Source organism: Bombina bombina, chromosome 1, assembly GCF_027579735.1.
Source record: "Bombina bombina isolate aBomBom1 chromosome 1, aBomBom1.pri, whole genome shotgun sequence".
NCBI lineage: Eukaryota > Metazoa > Chordata > Amphibia > Anura > Bombinatoridae > Bombina > Bombina bombina.
The window spans coordinates 268,331,657-268,351,675 of record NC_069499.1 but is presented as its reverse complement, the minus strand read 5'-3'; the positions used below and the strand labels follow the sequence as shown (position 1 = coordinate 268,351,675).

Sequence of the window (20,019 nt, the reverse complement as noted above, 5' to 3'; positions counted from 1 at the left end):
AGATAAGACCCTTTGTGTATAAAAGGAGTGTGTGTTTCCTAATAAAATTATTTTTTTCTTGTTTCCCCTGAATGCTAGTCTAGTTATTTGGGTGGGAATTGCTATAATCACTTTCTCTGCTACATAGCAGCCTGTTCTCAGGGATAGGAAGGAAACTCTGGCAGAGCTACCCAGTCGGGGTAGCCGAAGTCTGTGATAGGGTGAGATCCTGAATACTGGTGCTGTCTGGTGTCAGGGTGACCTACTGGCTGTAATCACTTGGCGGCTACACAGCTGCGGTCGGCAGGAAGGAATCAGGACCCTTTTGGCGGAGCTACCCAGTCGGGGTAGCCGAGATATCCATCAATATCCATTTAAGATTTATTATTTAAAATGAAGCAAAATTGATAGAACATAAATCTATGCAATGAAGACAAAATTGTCATATACCTAAGCTCAGATAAATCCATAGTTATACATCTACAATATTTTGGTAAAAAAACAAAAAAAAAAAAAAAAACACTTTTTTCACGGTATGCTAATCCAGAAAAAAAAAATGCATACCTCTCATTTAAAAGACTTTTAAGGCCCTAAAAGCTCAGAATTTTAGTCTAGGCCAGGCTGCAAAGATTTAATATTTCCTATCCACCTATGTCAATAATTGCATAACTCCCTATATGGCCTAGTTCTGCAAATATTTACAGTACTTTATTGTATTATTTTTTTTTATTGTGTTACACATTGTGTATATAATAAATTTATATAGTATGAAATTTAAAACTAATAATTTATCTGCCTATTTCCATTTAAATTAAAAATGAATTGGCAAGATTACAAGCAGAGCGCAATCAGACACAAAGAGTAACGTGCATTCTGGAATTACAAGTGGATGGTTACAAATTTTTACTGGAGCTTAACAAGGCCAAAACATTTGTTAGCGTGCCCTTTACTTTTAATGGCTAGTGCATGAAGCATTATTAGCACTCTTGTGGTGAGTAAAGAGACTAAGCAGCCATTCAGGATGCTAGTCCTGTGCAGGCACAGTCATATTATTTTCCTATTCAGATTAAAAAAAGATTACTATGAACTTTCACATGATCACAGCATAGCAATGCATGACCTCAGCACTGATGGCATTTTTTTTCCCGACTTGCAGCTGGACAGCTGCTGAAGTATAACTGTTCACAGAACACTTACTCTGGTGAGCTAAATAAATTGTGAGGTAAAACATCTTTAGCTGATTGAGATATTCATGTGATATTTTAAAGGGACAGTTCACCAAAAAACTTTATCCCCTTTAAATTATTCCCAATGATCCTTTTTACCTGCTAGAGTGTATTAAATGGGTTGCAAGTAACTCCTTTACTCATATTTCAGCATTTGAAATAGCCGATTTAGCTTGTGGTTTCCCAACCTATACTGAAAGTTTTGATACTGGCTTTTTACAGTTATGCTGCATCACTTTCAAGTGATTTAGCATGAGTATTATGTCCTTTCAAGTGTTGTGCACAAGCACAATATACCACTGTAAATATGTTTTTTAAGACTTCAAGTAAACTACTTCGGCACCACCTGCTGAGCGCTTGAGTGATATCGGACATGAAAATTTACTGTGCGCCCCCATGGAAGTTTATTACGTGAAACATGTAGTGCACCACTGCTCTCTTTGACACGTAGACTATTGTGCTAACCTGTTAGTTGTTTGCATATTCTAAACCTGCCCTTATTTCCCCCAAAGAATAACCATGCTATAAACACACAAAAAACAGCTCTCTTGTGATGTATCAAGTCCACGGATTCATCCTTTACTTGTGGGATATTCTCCTTCCCAACAGGAAGTGGCAAAGAGAGCACACAGCAGAGCTGTCCATATAGCTCCCCCTCTAGCTCCACCCCCCAGTCATTCGACCGAAGGTTAGGAAGAAAAAGGAGAAACCATAGGGTGCAGTGGTGACTGTAGTTTAAACAAAAACACTACCTGACTTAATAGCCAGGGCGGGCCGTGGACTCGATACATCACAAGAGAAAGTAATTTATCAGGTAACCATAAATTCTGTTTTCTCTTGTAAGATGTATCGAGTCCACGGATTCATCCTTTACTTGTTGGATACCAATACCAAAGCTTTAGGTCCACAGATGAAGGGAGGGAACAAGACAGGTACCTTAAACGGAAGGAACCACTGCTTGTAAAACCTGTCTCCCAAAAATAGCCTCCGAAGAAGCAAAAGTATCGAATTTGTAAAATTTGGGAAAAGTATGCAGCGAAGACCAAGTCGCTGCCTTACAAATCTGTTCAACAGAAGCCTCATTTTTAAAAGCCCATGTGGAAGCCACTGCTCTGGTAGAATGAGCAGTAATTGTTTCGGGAGGCTGCTGGCCAGCAGTCTCATAGGCCAAACGGATGATGCTTTTCAGCCAAAAGGAAAGAGGTAGCAGTCGCCTTCTGACCTCTCCTCTTACCAGAATAGATAAACAATGAAGTTGTTTGTCTGAAATCCTTAGTTGCTTGTAAATAGAACTTTAAAGCACGAACCACATCGAGATTGTGTAACAGACGTTCCTTCTTCGAAGAAGGATTAGGACACAGAGAAGGAACAACAATTTCCTGGTTAATATTCTTATTAGACACAACCTTAGGAAGAAAACAGGGTTTGGTACGCAAAACTACCTTATCTGCATGGAAAACTAGGTAAGGTGAATCACACCGTAAAGCAGATAACTCTGAAACTCTTCGAGCGGAAGAGATAGCTACCAAAAACAAAACTTTCCAAGATAAAAGCTTAATATCTATGGAATGTAAAGGTTCAAACGGAACCCTTTGCAGAACTGAAAGAACTAGAATCAGACTCCATGGCGGAGACACAGGTCTATAAACAGGCTTGATTCTGACTAAAGCCTGACTAAACGCTTGAACGTCTAGTACCTCTGCCAAACGTTTGTGTAAAAGAATAGACAAAGCAGATATCTGTCCTTTTAAGGAACTAGCTGATAATCCTTTTTCCAATCCTTCTTGGAGAAAGGACAATATCCTGGGAATCCTAATCTTACTCCATGAGTAACCCTTGGATTCGCACCAAAAAAAGATATTTTCGCCAAATCTTATGGTAGATTTTCCTGGTGACAGGCTTTCTAGCCTGAATCAGAGTATCAATAACCGACTCAGAGAAACCACGCTTTGATAGAACTAGGCGTTCAATCTCCAAGCAGTCAGACGCAGAGAAATTAGATTTGGATGTTTGAAAGGACCTTGTATTAGAAGGTCCTGCCTCATTGGTGTCCATGGTGGAACAGATGACATGTCCACTAGGTCTGCATACCAGGTCCTGCGTGGCCACGCAGGCGCTATTAGAATCACCGAAGCCCTCTCCTGCTTGATTCTGGCAACCAGACGAGGGAGGAGAGGAAATGGTGGAAAAACATAGGCCAGATTGAAGGACCAAGGCGCTGCTAGAGCATCTATCAGCACCGCCTGGGGATCCCGGGATCTGGACCTGTAAAGAGGAAGCTTGGTGTTCTGACGGGACGCCATCAGATCCAATTCTGGAGTGCCCCATAGCTGAGTCAGCTGGGCAAATACTACCGGGTGGAGTTCCCACTCCCCCGGGTGAAAAGTCTGATGACTTAGAAAATCCGCCTCCCAGCTGTCTACTCCTGGGATGTGAATTGCTGAGAGATGGCAGGAGTGATCCTCCGCCCACCGGATTATTTTTGTTACTTCCATCATTGCTAGGGAACTCCTTGTTCCCCCTTGATGATTGACGTAAGCTACAGTCGTGATGTTGTCCGACTGAAATCTGATGAATTTGGCCGCAGCTAGCTGAGGCCATGCCTGGAGCGCGTTGAATATCGCCCTCAGTTCCAGAATGTTTATTGGGAGAAGCGGTTCTTCCCGAGACCATAAGCCCTGAGCTTTCAGGGAGTCCCAGACTGCACCCCAGCCCAACAGACTGGCGTCTGTCGTTACGATGATCCACTCTGGTCTGCGGAAACACATTCCCTGAGACAGGTGATCCTGAGACCACCACCAGAGAAGAGAATCTCTGGTCCCCTGGTCCAGCTGTATTTGAGGAGACAAATCTGCATAATCCCCATTCCACTGTTTGAGCATGCATAGTTGCAGTGGTCTGAGGTGTATCTGTGCAAAAGGGACTATGTCCATTGCCGCTACCATTCGCCCGATTCCAGATTTGTGGGGAAAAAGCTTCTTATAGGCCCTCAAACTGCAGCAGGACCCTCCATGTGAAACAGCCTGAACTTCTAGTCAAAATAACTGCGCATCTGAGGAGCGAAATTAGGCCCCTCCCACCTCACTCCGGTGCTTGTGAGGCCTAAAGAAACACTCCCAAGCGTTTTAGTAATAGCCATGTGGGTAATAACCCCTGAAAGAAACCCAAAGGAACCTTCAAAGTGTCTCAAAAAACGATAATTTCAATAAAAACCGTTTGCCCTGAAGTAGTGTCAACCAGCATAAACTAGCCCTGTTATGTAAGCTTGAAATTCCATACTTAGTCTCTGAATACAGCTTACCCTTCCCTCATGGGGATATTAACAGTCTTTTCTAGCATTATCACAGTCTTGTCTAGAAATAAATGACTGAACATACCTTATTGCAGCCTAACCTGCAAACCGTTCCACCCAACTGAAGTTCTCTTGTACTCCTCAGTCCTGTGTGGGAACAGCAGTGGATTTTAGTTACAACATGCTAAAATCATCTTCCTCCCTGCAGAAATCTTCATCCCTTTTCTGCTAGAGAGTAAATAGTACACACCGGTACCGTTTAAAATAAACTCTTGCTTGTAGAAAATAAAAACTACAATTCTAACACCACATTCACTTTACCCTTCCGATTGCTTAGAGCTGGCAAAGAGAATGACTGGGGGGTGGAGCTAGAGGGGGAGCTATATGGACAGCTCTGCTGTGTGCTCTCTTTGCCACTTCCTGTTGGGAAGGAGAATATCCCACAAGTAAAGGATGAATCCGTGGACTCGATGCATCTTATAAGAGAAAAATGCTCAAACATCTCACAAATGGAACACAAAATGTATAAACCTTAAAATTACTGTTATGCCAAAGTTAGTTTGTTATTTCATTATTAGGCATAGCTTTTTAACAAATGTCTTTCTTCTACAGATTTTACAACCAGCTTTTGTATATTTAAAAAAACAAAATGTGTCCAATGTCACGACCACTCTGCCAAGAAAGTCTAGCACTTTCAGTATATTTTAATTTAACTAAAACACTGGCATTTACATAAAATGTTGGTGGTGTTTTTTTGCGCATATTTTACAGATATATATACTAAATTATTTAAATGGACAGTAAACATGTTGTAATTACAAGACATTTTTGTTTGGTTGCTATAGAATAACATCCACTTAAACATTTTTAAAACAAAGCATCATCCTTTTCACTTATTATTTTAACAGCCAAACTCTACTCATCATTTGCCTTATTTGGAGGAGCCAATCATGGCTTTATTCTGCAGACAACAAGGCTAACAAGTGGTCATAAAGTTTCTATAAAGTGAATTGTTTTGCAGTTATCAGTAAAAGCCAATTAGGCAAAGATATATAATAAGATTGTTTACGGTCCATGAAATAATCAGGTGATTAGTAAACATGGTTATTTTACCTGCTCTCATCCTAGGTAATCCTGAAAACCTGGCCTGTTGGGGAGGCCGAGGACAGGTTGGAAAACTAGTGTCTTAGACTTTGAGACATTCTAGTCTAATTTAACCAGTTTTGATTTAAAGCCTTAATTCAATACATTTGTATTGTGAAAGTCTTAAAATCAGGGCTGGATAATCTCATAGACCAGGGCTTCCGTGTCACCTTAAAAACGGACTGGCACCTCAGAGTCCTGTGCTATAGAAACTTAATGTTGCAAGTCGGTGCTGCAACGGCACATAACCTTGACTCTCATAAGCTAAAAGACACTACTTTGTTTCATTACCTCTGGTTCTAGCCCCAGCAGTGTCATTATGCATGGTACCATGTGCCTACTGCCCAGTCCCCAGCTGTCCTTGTCTACTCTAAAAATGGGAACTAGCTTGCTCATTTAGAACAATTGGGTCTTTTAGAAAGATAGAAACAAGCCTGTGCTTAGCCACAAGGGATAGTCATTCCCCACAGGTATTCTCACGGTGGGATTAGATGCTACACCACAAAGCTTCACTTTTGTTTCAGCATCATTCAGTTAATGCTGTGCATGCAGCTGGTTGCCCAAGCACTGTTAGGGGCACTATTTCCAATAAGCAAATGCACACATTAATGACACATTGATTCTATTTTTTTGTCATGTCATCGGGACTGGGTTAAAATAGTATTATACTAATAATAATAAATGCTAAGGATCAGGTTTCTAAAGTTTAATTAATTTAAGACGACCCAATGATTATGAACCGCCAGCACAATCTGCTACCATCCACTGTTTATTTAAATGACAGCACACACACTTTTTTTTTTTTTTTTTTTTTTAGATTTTTTACTTTTTTGTCTGGCTCTTACAACAAATTAACCAAGCCCTGTTTTAAATTAAACAATATAATATAGTTTATGTCCCTTTGATGGTCTCAGATATTGCCTGAATACTGAGCTCATCACCAATTGTGTTTTGTATTTTCCCACTGCAGCTATACCAGGCTTTTGCAAGTATATTATTGTGTCATCTAACCATTAAAGAGATATGAAACCAAAATATTTTCTTTTTGCAATTCAGACAGAGCATATAACATATGATAATAATAAAAATAAACAATTTCCAATTTACTTCTATTACCAAATTTGCTTAATTTCCATGATCTTCTGTGTTGAAGAAATACCTAGATAGGCATCTGGAGAACCACATGGTAGTAAATAGTGCTCCCATTTATTGTTCTTGCAAATTGATAAATTGCTGCTATATAGTGCACTAGAAATGGACTGGCTCTTAAAAAGGATAGTAAATACCAAATATGTTATTGTTTAAAAAGATAGATAATCCCTTTATTACCCATTCCCCAGGTTTGCATAAACAACACTGTTATATAAATATACTTTTTACCTCTGTAATTACCTTGTATCTAAGCCTCTGCAGACTGCCCCTTATCTTAGATATTTTGACAGATTTGCAATTCAGGCAATTAGTGCTGACTAAAAAACTGTCAAATGCATTCAAATAAGAGCCGGCCTTCAAGAGCTTAGAAATTAGCATTTGAGCCTACCTAGGTTTAGCTTTCAACTAAGAATACCAAGAGAATAAAGCAAATTTGATGATAAAGTAAAATTAGAAAGTTGTTTAAAATGACATGCCTTATCTGAATCATGAAAGGTTAATTTGGACTTTACTATCCATTTAAACAAACATCCCTGCTTTTCATAATTAGGACATAATTTACAAATTAAAAAAATTCTACTGCTCATTTAAAGTTTAGACTAACTGCAATTGCATTGTGTTGTTATCATGCAAATCTACTGTATTTACTGATACTTTAATGGAAGTAAATTGGAAAGTTAATTAAAATTGCATGCTCTATCTGAATAATAAAAGTTTAATTTTGACTTCAGTGTCCCTTTACAATTGCATGCTCTATCTAAATCATAAAAGTTTAATTTTGACTTGAGTGTCCCTTTACAATTGCATGCTCTATCTAAATCATGAAAGAAAATTTTGAGGTTACATATCCCTTTAAGACTAAGCACACTGCCGGTTCAGTAAATAATAATGTTTACCTCCAACGCTTCTTCTCCTCCTCCTTTTCTGACCAGGGGTATCTTCACCATCCTCTTCTGCCCCAGGAAAACAAATATCATCATCAATTCCCAGCATTCCTGGGATCTTCTCCTGTATAAAATCTGGCACATAACCTGAAATGATGTAATAAGAATACAAGTTTAAACCACACACATTACAAAACTACAGGCACAGTCATCCGGGAACTCACAGCAGCTATTCAGTCAATACCAGGAGGTAACATTTATTCCTAGCTACATGCTTGGAGGAAGGTATTTCTATACTGAGAGATGAAGAATACTGCAAAAAGTAAGACGGCTGAATAACAATTTTTAGGAACTGCCGCTCTCTAGATCCCAAGATCGTCAAACCCATCAATAAGCAAAAAGATTGCAATCCATCAAATCAAGGTAAACTTTTGCTCAAATGTGGCTGTTCTGCATGTTAGACCTGTAACTACAGGAAGGATGAGATGAAAGGGGGGGGTCAAGGAATTCATGCCTTTTAAATTACTCAAAACATTTTCATCCTTTATATGAAAGAGCACAAGTAAAACATGTTTCACAATATATTCTTGCAAGATGTGAAAAGTGAGCCATTAAAGGGACAGTAAAGTCAAAATAAACTGTCACGTGCTTGTGTCTTTAGCAGTAGTGTTTGCAACCATGTACAGCATTGCAATACACAAAAATATATTTGTAATAATATTGTTGCAAAAACTATTGCCAGAGTACTTAAAAACACATACACACTTCTGAGCCTTCCTAGGTTTACTATCCCTTTAATATTTCTAATAAAGATTCCAATAATTTGCTGGGTAGTTCATCTCACTGGATATTAATTAGTGACAGACTTTAAAATTAAACTTAAAATATATGAGGATACGCAAAGAAAGTTTTCAGTAACATACCAATATCAGCGGCCTGATCTATCAAGGTCCGCACAACTGCTGCCTGTATACGAAGCTTCTTATCAGTGCTGGCAGAAATCTTCTCTGTTTCTTCATTTGTTTGTAGAAGATTAGGTGCAAATATCAGTGCTAGATTACAGCTGTCCATCTTGTTTTTTTCGGACCTTTAGAACGGGCGGAAAAATAAAAAAATGCATTGATTCTTGCTTACAAAAAGCTTTAAGCAATGGAAGATGGTCAGACTATCGTTTTTTAAATTGAAGGTTTACATTTTAAAATACATATTTTGGAGTGCAACCAATGAGACCAAATAGTTATTATTATTATACTTTATTTATGAAGCGCCATCATATTCCGCAGCGCTGTCCATGGATAGTTAATTAAAATAAAATAATAATATAAAACTTCTAAGACACAGGACAAAATTTACAAACACATACAGGAGGAATTGAGGGCCCTATACCCGTGGGAACTTACAATCTGTTACAAAAAACAGGGGGTATTGGCGCACAGCCTCTTGCAAATAAAAACAAATGTAAATACTGTACAAATTCTGAAGATCTAGAACAAAGCACCATAGGCTGAAACTTCTGGATGGATTTGTTATTGGGTATGAACACAAAATGTCTATTTCTGTATTGAAACTAAAGGAAATTGAAATGGTTTATAATTTGATCTAGTATTTATGGTTTAAAAATTTTGTGCACAGAACGTACTGTTCCACCCTAAAACACTTCGATATCAATTTAAAAGCTCTAAATCAAGAGTATATAAACTTAGAAAATAAATTGGGTTTAAGCCAATATCTGCTACCTACTGTTTTAACCAAATCACTCTTCTTACAATTTTTACTGCTACCATTTCTTTAGCAATAGGAGACATGGAATGCAAAATTAAAACTTTCATGAGTCAGAGCGTATATTTAATAATAATAATAAAATCTAATAATTTCTATTGCAGAGCTCAAGAAATCCATCCCACCTGGTTGCAATGGTGACCTAAAATATGGCTGATAGCTATAGATGCCAGCCATAATGCTTTCCTAGTGTCCTATCACCCCTTAAGACATTAGCTATTTTACTACTGTATTCACTCTCTTCTGGCCTGAGTTTTAGTAATATGGCACCACCAAAGAGTATACCAGATTTAATATGGAAGCACAGCACTTACAGATTGGCAGTCCAGTCATGCAATGCTCCCATGTTAAGTGCTAAAAAGGTATCCTGACCATCTTTTATGAGCAGGCAGAGAATAAAGCCTGCACACTGCACCATTTTTCGATTGTGTGTGCATGAGGTCTCAGTTGTCCACACTCAAAGACAAGGGTCTGTGCTGAAAAGAGTGCTTTAGATTAAGGATAATGCTGATTAGGGTTGCACCGATACCGATACTAGTATCGGTACCAATACCAAGTATTTGTATGAGTACTTGTACTCGTGTAAATGCACCGATACTTAAACCGATACCTCCACTTCCTACCCATATGCTATATTGTGACGTTTTTTCAAACAGCATGTTCCCATTTCATTTTAAGCTGGAGTGGAGATTAAACTAAAAATTGTTTACTATTGTTCTGCCAATTCAAATTGTTGTTATTTGTATTATTGTAGGAGAGATCACTGTACCTTGTTCAGACAAACCCCTGAAGTACCGGGCAGTTAATAAACTGAGATTTCCAGCACTGGCTAAAATGGCCCAAAAATATCTTTCTGCCCCATGCAGTAGTGTGGAAAGTGAAAGACTGTTCAACTTAGAGTCGAACCTTCTTACTGATAGCAAAAACAGACTAATAGCTGAACATGCAGAGATGCTTCTGTTCTATTCCTTAAAAAGAACTTGCCACTAACTTTTGAAAAAAATATTTGTATTGCTTTATTGCCTTTTTTACTGCTAGTTCTCATCTTGCACAATTATGCTCAAAACATACTGTACTCTGAGGAACACCCATACCCTTAGATTATATAATTGCAGGAAAAGTACTCATAGGACAAATTAAGTTAATTCCAATGAACACTCATCCTGCAATTATAGGACTAGATTTAGATTACATTTGATTGCTAAGCTTTACCAATGCTCTGTTCACATTTCCAATTCCATCGACTTTAATGGAGTAGGACATGTAATGAGATCATTGGTAAAGTTTGCCAGTCAATCTAGCCCATAGTGTTGTTCCCCATGTGCTATTTTTTACTGTATTGCACTTTTGGTTGGTTGTACTTTTATATTTGTTATTTATTGTTATTAATATATTTTATTGTAATATTTTTATTTATAATGTCTTTTGAGTTACAGTCCTTCATAATTATAAAGAAGGAATCTTAAATAGTTAGTCTGTATTGTGCTTGATAAACTGTCACATGACAGTGACAAAAAAAGTATCAGTAATTGGTATCGGCGAGTATTTGAAAACAAGTATCGGTACTTGTACTCAGTCTTAAAAAAATGGTATCGGTGCAACCCTAATGCTGATACATGCACAGTTCTGCTCCAGAGAAAACTGGCCCTTCAGTTCTACATATTATTATAGGCAAATTGCCTAATCATGGGATGGTGTGCATGCCCTCAAGCACTACAAAAATGTGCATGCAAATGAACTGCTAGAATCTATGGGACATTTATTTATAATAATAAAAAAAAAAATAAAGATACAGAAAAAAAATTGAGGGGAGCATAGACGACAACTTTTTAAATTGTATTTGTTTCAAAAATTAAATTATTTATTTATTACCAAGTTACCATCTGCCGTGTACACATTTGTTTATAAAGTAAAGTTTCCAACAATACTACACCAATAGTCTTTTCTGTGTGCTCCTCTTTTGTTAGGTTTCTTTATTTTCCATAAAAAAAGAAAATCATCAATGGGCTATGTATAATTTTCAATTTTATGAAATAAAATAAGGCAAAATCTGACTCATATCACAGCTGTGTGTTTTAACATTTAATAAATGGAGAAATATTTGTTTCTGATCAAACACATTCCATGATGTGCTTAAAACCAAGAGATTCCCCAACACACTATTTTACAACAGGAATAATCTTGAAAGCAGTGGCACAGAGTACCCGATGGTTCACGTCTGCCTACAATGAATGCTGGAAGCTATGCTTCATTCTAGGGTGTCAAAAATGCCTAACTTTTCAATTAAATTTAAAATACACTCTCTTATGTGCAAGTGACATTATGAGCAATAAAAAAAAATATCCAACATTACTAACCCCTTTTATCAATAAAATAAAAAACAACAGATTACAATGATTACCACCTTAGGTGAACACCAACTCGGTATTAAAAAGGGAAATAAAGGATGACATCCATGTAAATATTCTGATACAAAATTATTGATTACAGGTAATAAGCAAAGAGGGTCATGTTAAAGTACCATAAACAGGTTGAGATATGTGCATATCCTAAAAGGGCTAATTAAGTAAAAAAATAGTTTGTATATAAAAAAAAAAAAAAAAAAAAAAAAAAAATTGCTGGTATTTTTTTAAAAAAAATTAAAAAATAAGCAAAATTTGTTACATAGCCATGCTATCTGGAGTAGTCTGATCCACCCCCCCCCCTTATTAGTGTTTAGGCATTGTATTTCAACTGAGTTCACAGCTGCTTATTTGCTTCTAGGCATGCTTCAGCAGATAATGCATTCCACCAAATCAAAAGGTGGATATAGATACAGCCATAGAAGGAATTGTGTGGTGGGGGAGTTAGAGCTGTATAATTCGGAAACTTAACAGAAAGGGTTAATGGCGAGGCACTGCAGTATAAATTTACAGGTAAAGTAATTAAAAGTACATATTATATTATGTCTCTATCCCAACTTGTTTTATGTCCCTTTAAAGATTTTATATTCTCCAAGTTTCCCCCCCAAAAATGTTTAAAAACCCTGGACATATTCACATTTCTACTATGAAAAAATACAAATTTTACAACACACAAGTTTATATGGAGGAGCAACTTTCACAATCAGATAACCAATACATGCCTTTCAATTATACCGTCTCAATCACAACTACAAAAAGAAATTATTATTTGCCACATACCTCATAGATACAGTATGTAGAAAGCTGAAGAAGTAACGTAAAATGTTGATGGCCTTGTCCGGCATTAGGCAGGATATGAGTATAGTAGCAGAGGACTTCTCTTCATCACTAGCCAGTTGCTGGGCCTTGAAGAAGGCATCCTGAAGGTCTGTATGGAGTACAGGCTCTGGTAGTTCTCTAAATAATTGCTTGAGAATACCAGCAACATCACAAGGGAGAGAATCTGATAAACAGTTTTCACCACTATCAAGTTTGGCCTTTTAAGAAATAACAAAAAAACAAAAAACACATACACTGTGGTCAGGTCATTATTAGAAAATAGCTTTACAGTAAAATAATATTAAAATAAAGGGATAATCTGGTCAAAATTAAAAGGGACACTGAACCCAAATTTTTTCTTTTGTGATTCAGATAGAGCATGCAATTTTAAGCAACTTTCTAATTTACTTCTATTATCAATTTCTTTGTTCTTTTGCTATCTTTATTTGAAAAAGAAAGTCCAGAACCTTGGACAGCACTTGTTTATTAGTGGTTGCATTTATCCACCAATCAGCAAGAACAACCCAGGTTGTTCACCAAAATGGGCCGGTATTTAAACTTACATTCTTGCTTTTCAAATAAAGATACCAAGAGAATGAAGAACATTTGCTAATAAGAGTAAATTAGAAAGTTGCTTAAAATTGCATGCTCTATCTGAATCACAAAAGGAAAAAAATTGGGTTCAGTGCCCCTTTAAACTTTCATGATTCAGATAGAAAGTTACTTAAAATTGCACACTCTAATTTACTCCTATTATCAAATTTTCTTCATTCTCTTGGAATCTTTATTTGAAAAAGCAAAAATGTAAGCTTAGGAGCCGGCCTATATTTGGTTCAGAAACCTGGGTAGCGCTTGCAGATTGGTGTCTAAATGTAGCCACCAATCAGCAAGCGCTATCCAGATGCTAAACCAAAAATGGTCGTCAAGAGAATTAAGAAAAATTGATAATAGGAGAAAATTAGAAAGTTGCTTAAAATTGCACGATCTGAATCATGAAAGTTTAATTTTGACTGGACTTTTCCTTTAACTGTTAGCCAGTAAATAGTGGCATAACATGGACTGCTGAATATCATTTGGTGGTGGGGGGGGATTGCTCACCTTTAAGAGTTTTAGTCTTACAACAGATCCTGACTTTCTGAAAAGACCTTCTGTGTGTGCATGCTGCTCCAGATGTTTGCAAATGTCAACAAGGATACTGTGGCAGAAAAGAAAGGATCATTCAAATGTGTAACCTGAAGCTTCCAACTGGAAAACTAAGAGTTCTGCTTTAGGAATTTGAGAAAATATTGGCTAGTTTAGATTTAATAGTAATTCATAGCTCTAAAATATCTAATAAAATGACTGACAAACAGATTTCCAATCCCAGCCCTCAGCGTACGATGAATTTAACACCTATGCTTTAGCCATGTTTTAATCTTTGACAAATACGTGCAGCCTCACAAGACTGGGAAGTAATAATTTCAGTTATACTGCGGCAAAAACATTTCCAATACGTCTGATGTTATAGGGACAGTAACATACACCATCCTGCTAACCCAGATTCACACTGTTACTTACGTTGGAATTGATCCATAATCAGGTAAGTGAGATTGGGGTAATGAATGTAGAGATATACCAAACACTTTACCCTAAAATAGAAAATACAATTACATTCAACAAAATCGTCATTACAATGACAGATGAGATCAACAGTTAAACCACAATTTACGCAGAACTTAAATTTATGACAAAATATTAATTCAATAGGTAAATTATATATAAAACTGTTTGGCTTTATGAATTATAACAGTGCACCACAGGGGGAGGCTTGTGATTGGTAGCTACACTCATGTGCCTCTTGCCATTGTCTCACCAGATGTGTTCAGTAAGGTCCTAGCAGTGCATTGCTGCAGTGGAGAGGACCTTACCGATGTTCAACCCCCTTGTAGAATGCTTGATTAGATTTGAAAAGGTTAGTGATTTAGTAGCATAAAATATATTATTGCTAATTACAAGGACTGTAAACACTTAGAGATTTGTGTATAAAATGTGTAATTATGCATAATAAAAGTACTTTGCAATATATTTGATCACCTTTTAATGTTATTTAGCTTTAAAATTGGAGGATTTTTTTTTTAATTCTTCCCGCTGACTAATTAAAGCTAACACTGCTACATATCTTTCCCTAACTGGCTTTATCAACCATGTTTACAAAAAATAAAAATAACTTCCAGCAGTTCATAGCTGTTGCTGAGGATTTGTACATCTGTTATCAAATTTCCTTTGTAAGCATAAGTGAAAAAATGATCTGCCAGGCTCATGAAAGTTTAATTTTGACTTTCATGGCTTTTTTTTTTTTTTTTTTTATCCTAAAACCCAAATATAAGCCAGTCTAAAGAGACACAGAGCTTAATTTATCAATCCATGGTGCACAGGGGCGTACATATTCGCATCTGTCCGTCCAAGCTCTCCTCTGGCGGGCAGCAATTCGCTGCCTGATTTAAAATTTCACACAAGCACTCCTATGCAACCCCACCTCCTGCCTGTGCAAAGCCAATCATGTGTGGGCAGGAGCTGTCAATCTCCCCGGTCGGATGAGACTGAGGAGATTGAAATTCTCCACTTACAAGGGGGAGAACAGGGAAGGGAAGCAGCGGTCTGATGAGCGCTGCTTGATAAACACTGACTGCAGGTGCTCTTGTTCAAACCCGCAATCATAGAGAGGACAAGGGCTTGATAAATTGAGCCCATAGTATCAAACAATTTCAGTCATGCATATACATAAAAGTAGCAATTAAAGGGCAATTAGACATTCTCCAATTCGTTAGAACACTTAATTTTAAGACTATTGAGCCTTTAATAATAACTAGTATTTAAACAACGCTTTTTCAGCGCTCGGTCTCGGAATTAACCAAATCGGCAGCTGACTATTAATAGTTGTTATTACCCAATTTAATGGTACTCACTTTATTGACCTTGGAAGGATTAAGGGCTGAGTCGGCCCTGCCGGGATTTGAACCTGTGACCTTTAGATCTATGAATAGGCTTTTGTAGTCAGGGCAATTTACCAACTGAGCTACCTCACCAGCTTAATGCTGCATGTTTAACCTCCCACAAAAGGGTTAAACATGAAATACAAATACAGCTCGAGACCCACAGAGAACTGCTAGTCCAGAGCGGAAACTGCTACTTTACTACTAGTCACATAGCCGAGTCGTGAGACCAGCGCTGCTGACTAGGTCAGTGGCAGTTTCCACTTTTGATCAGCAGCACTCTGAGGGTCCCAAGCAGCACTAATAATATGCGTTTAATCAATTTGTGAAGATTAACACAGACTTGTTCTAACAAATTGCTGTACTATAAATGCATTAAACAAGTTGCATTAGAACTGTATAAACTAAAAAAAAAACACTGAATTCAAAATGTTTCAGCAAAAACATTATTTAAAATGCATTTAAAGTATTATGCTGAATAATGCACAGTAAAATGCTGTTGGACTCACTTTACCTTTAACACAAAATATGTCATCAATGACACACTTATTGGTAAGTATTTTTCAAACAACCCCCCCCCCCACCAAAAAAAAAAAAAAAAAAAAAAAAAAAAACTAATGTGCCAACATGTTGCACTGCTGTCACTATTAACAGAATGGCTAGTTTTCAGGAAGGTTGATAAATGCTGTATATTCTAAAAAAACTTGCGACCTGGTCATGTTCTTAATTGTCTGGTTATATTGTCAATGTTTTTATTTCTGATGGTTAACTATGATGTATGGATTTAGTACATTTACCTTTAAACATATATACAGGTACTTATTGCCAAAATAATGAACTACCAAATATAAAGAATAAAAACAGGTGTTATATTGAAAAACGTCAAACCTAAGTAAAGCAGTATCATTCATACACAAAAAAATATTAAAAGGCTAGAATAATTAAAGCAATGACATGCACCAATTCCTTAGAGCAAGTAGTTTTAACAGTAGTGATGCCCCAACCTTGTTTGTTTAAACACATAGTTAAGGTACCATTCGGGAGCCACAGAGTAATGCTGGTTCTGAGCAAAAACAGAAGCCCAATCAGCAGCAGTTCTCACACAGCTGAGTCGTTCAGCTACAGCTGCAGATAGGGTCAACGGCAGTTTCTGCTCTGGACTAGCAAGGCTCTGAGGTTCTTAAGCAATATTAACTATGTGTTCAATCAATTTGCAGGGGTTAAAAACAGAGTTGTGACGTCGCTAGTGTTAAAGGGACAGTCTACCCAAAAAGTGCGCTCCCTGTCACGGACCTGTAGTAAGAGAAAGATCAGTCACCAACCCTGGCTTTAAACAAAGGGGTAGCAAACTTATTAGAAGTAAAGTAAGGACTACCTCACCACCTTCTAACTGCTAAAAGCCACCACTACTCTTACTCAAGATATTGACATGGGCACAGCTAGAACCCAGTCCTTCCTTGCAGGAAAAAATACCCATAAAAGGACAAACTATCTTCAGACACTGACTTTGCACAACCTACATTGACAGAGGCAAAGAGAATGACTGGGGATTATGAGTAATTAGCATATGAACCTCCTAGGTTTAGCTTTCAACTACGAATACCAAAAGAACAAAGCAAAATTGGTGATAAAAGCAAATTGGGAAGTTGTTTAAAACTACATGCCCTATTTAAATCATTTAAGTTTTTTGGGACTTTACTGTCCCTTTAACAGCTTTGCTGGGGTGCTCTTTGCCTCCTCCTGCTGGCCAGGAGTTGAATATCCCACTAGTAATTGGAATGACGTTGTGGACTCTCCATGTCTTAGGAAAGAAAATGTTATTGTTTAAAAAGCTAGATAATGCCTTTTCTACCCATTCCCCAGCTTTGCACAACCAACATTATTAGATTAAAATACTTTTTAATTTTAACATTTAAACCTCTAAATTTCTGACCGTTTCAAAGGCTCTACTGACAGTCTCTTAATCACATGCTTTTGTATTTGCTTTTCACAACAGGAGACTTATCTATATGGCCCACGTGAACTAGCATTGTGCTCACCCCGAGGAGTTAAAGGGACACTGTACCCAAAATTTTTCTTTTGTGATTCAGATAGAGCATGAAATTTTAAGCAACTTTCTAATTTACTCCTATTATCAAATTTTCTTCATTCTCTTGGTATCTTTATTTGAAATGCAAGAATGTAAGTTTAGATGCCGGCCCATTTTTGGTGAACAACCTGGGTTGTCCTTGCTGATTGGTGGATAAATTCATCCACCAATAAAAAAGTGCTGTCCCGAGTACTGAAACCAAAAAAGCTTAGATGCCTTCTTTTTCAAATTATGATAGCAAGAGAACGAAGAAAAATTGATAATAGGGGCAAATTAGAAAGTTGCTAAAATGACATGCTCTTTCTGAATTACAAAAGAATGTAATGGACACTACTATAAAAAAAAATAAGATGCACAGATACTGATATAAAAATCCAATATAAAACTGTTTAAAAACTTAGAAGCTCTCAGTTTAGCTCTGTTAAAAAGGTAGCTGGAAAGCCCATTGCAAGGGGGAAATAAGACCCCCCCTTCTTTTGCATATTAAAAGACCCTTTACAAAAAGAGGAGCAAGCTGGAGTAGGTATCTGACGGTATTCTCATAAAACTTTGTGGCTTGGTTTGGAGTCTGAAAATCAGAGCAATATTATTTAAAAATAATCAAAACTATACATTTAAAAAAAAAAAAAAAACTTTTATGGGCTATATAAATAGATCATCTGCAAAACATTTATGCAAAGAAAAAATGAGTGTATAATGTCCCTTTAAATTGACATGCTCTAACATTTTTTTTCTTCATTGCACTGATTACACGTCATCTCAGTTAGGACATCTAAGCTTTTGAATAAAACAGAGTGTGCGTATTTGTAAGCAACACTGCCCTAACAGGACTGCATACTCACTGGCCCCAGGTCCCCTGAAGCCCCACGCTCTGCCTCTGACCGCTGTCTGCAGTTCCAATGCTTAATTTTGATTCCAGATGAGCGAAGGTGCTGGACAACAGCAAGCCTGGCTAGGTTTCGATAATCTGGGGATTGTTTCTTCATGATGATCTTCTGGGATTGCTATTCTATATTTAACATATAACTGCAGCAACTGTTGTGCCAGTTGTATGTGCCCTCTTTATACCACCTCCTTGCACAGGTTATTTACCTCCCTCAACTTTACCTAAGAATCCTATCCTGCAACCCTAGTACAAATCTGGTGCCAAGTGTCATCTACAGAGTTCCCAGCCTTATTGAAATGCACTTCAGTGTACTGCAGCATGTACTGTTCATACTCTTTAGGCTGTGATCTCAGAGATTTCTACAAGCACTTGGCACATACTGTAATGACATCCACAGTCTAATATTGCCTTCTAGTCTAATACATATTCAAACAGTCCAACATGTTATGCACTCACTCCGATATCTTAAATACAATAATACTCCTACACATACACTATACACACTTATGCAGCTCTCATACACTCTGCACTCCCCTCCTGATTATGCGCTGTAGATTACATGAACTGTCTTCGCTTCCTTCCTGCCTATTAACCGTTTTGCTTTCTCAGTACAACGCCTCTAGAAATCATATCTGATTATCCAACTTGTCACTTTCCTCTCCCACTTAGTTACGATCACTTTCTTATCCTTGCCATCTAACTGCTGAACTCACTTTCCTAACCCTCCATCTTCGTTCGCTAACTCTTTCCTGTCTCTCTAGCTGTTCATTTCTGCCGCTTTCCTGTCTGTGCTCTCATTGGCCAATACCAGTTCAAATCTAAGGCCCCCAGAGTTTCCATAGGGACTAAGCTGTCCTTGCTGTGCCTGCTACGAGTAAACAAGTCTGGGTTCTGGGACTCAGTATTACACCAACACCAGCGGTTTGTTTGCTCTGGGGAGAGGACGGAGAAACGTGCTGACTTGAACTTCCGTTGTTTTTAATCACTCGTCTGGCCATACAACAAATTGTTACAACTACACCGGTTTCAACACTTATTCATTTGTACAAGAGAGATCACTGGGTGCATTGTGTTAGGTTTCAAAGGTCCTGTTATTTGTCAACTGTTTGTTCTGCAGACCTATTTCCAAACGCTACTGCTAAACGTGGTAATTGAACTACAACAAACATGTTTATTTAATAAGTTAGAAATTCAACCGCGATCCCCTTAAATTTTTATATAAACGTTTAGTTATTTGTATTTTAAAAAAATAATAATAATAACTTTGGAATTTATTTTGTTCCCCTTTCACATAATTTGCCTCTTAAAATGTATTTTTTCCCCCCCTTGTAATTATCAGAGCTGAAAAAGCACACTACTTCTTAAGGCTAACCCGACTACATACTTCATTTCCCCC

General features: G+C 37.4%; 1 protein-coding gene across 1 annotated transcript in view; it reads right to left on the bottom strand.

Moving 5' to 3' along the window:
- The window catches only part of ARHGAP11A (Rho GTPase activating protein 11A), a 112,131-nt gene extending 92,740 nt beyond the window's left edge, over positions 1 to 19,391 (bottom strand). Inside the window, exons 1-6 of the mRNA XM_053697966.1 lie at positions 18,580 to 19,391; positions 14,234 to 14,304; positions 13,775 to 13,871; positions 12,638 to 12,894; positions 8,600 to 8,763; positions 7,689 to 7,823 (exon numbers count right to left, since the gene is read on the bottom strand). Coding sequence (XP_053553941.1) covers positions 7,689 to 7,823; positions 8,600 to 8,763; positions 12,638 to 12,894; positions 13,775 to 13,871; positions 14,234 to 14,304; positions 18,580 to 18,723 — 868 coding nt within the window. The 5' untranslated portion in view covers positions 18,724 to 19,391. The remainder of the gene's footprint in view (positions 1 to 7,688; positions 7,824 to 8,599; positions 8,764 to 12,637; positions 12,895 to 13,774; positions 13,872 to 14,233; positions 14,305 to 18,579) is intronic.
- Positions 19,392 to 20,019: the final 628 nt, after the last annotated feature.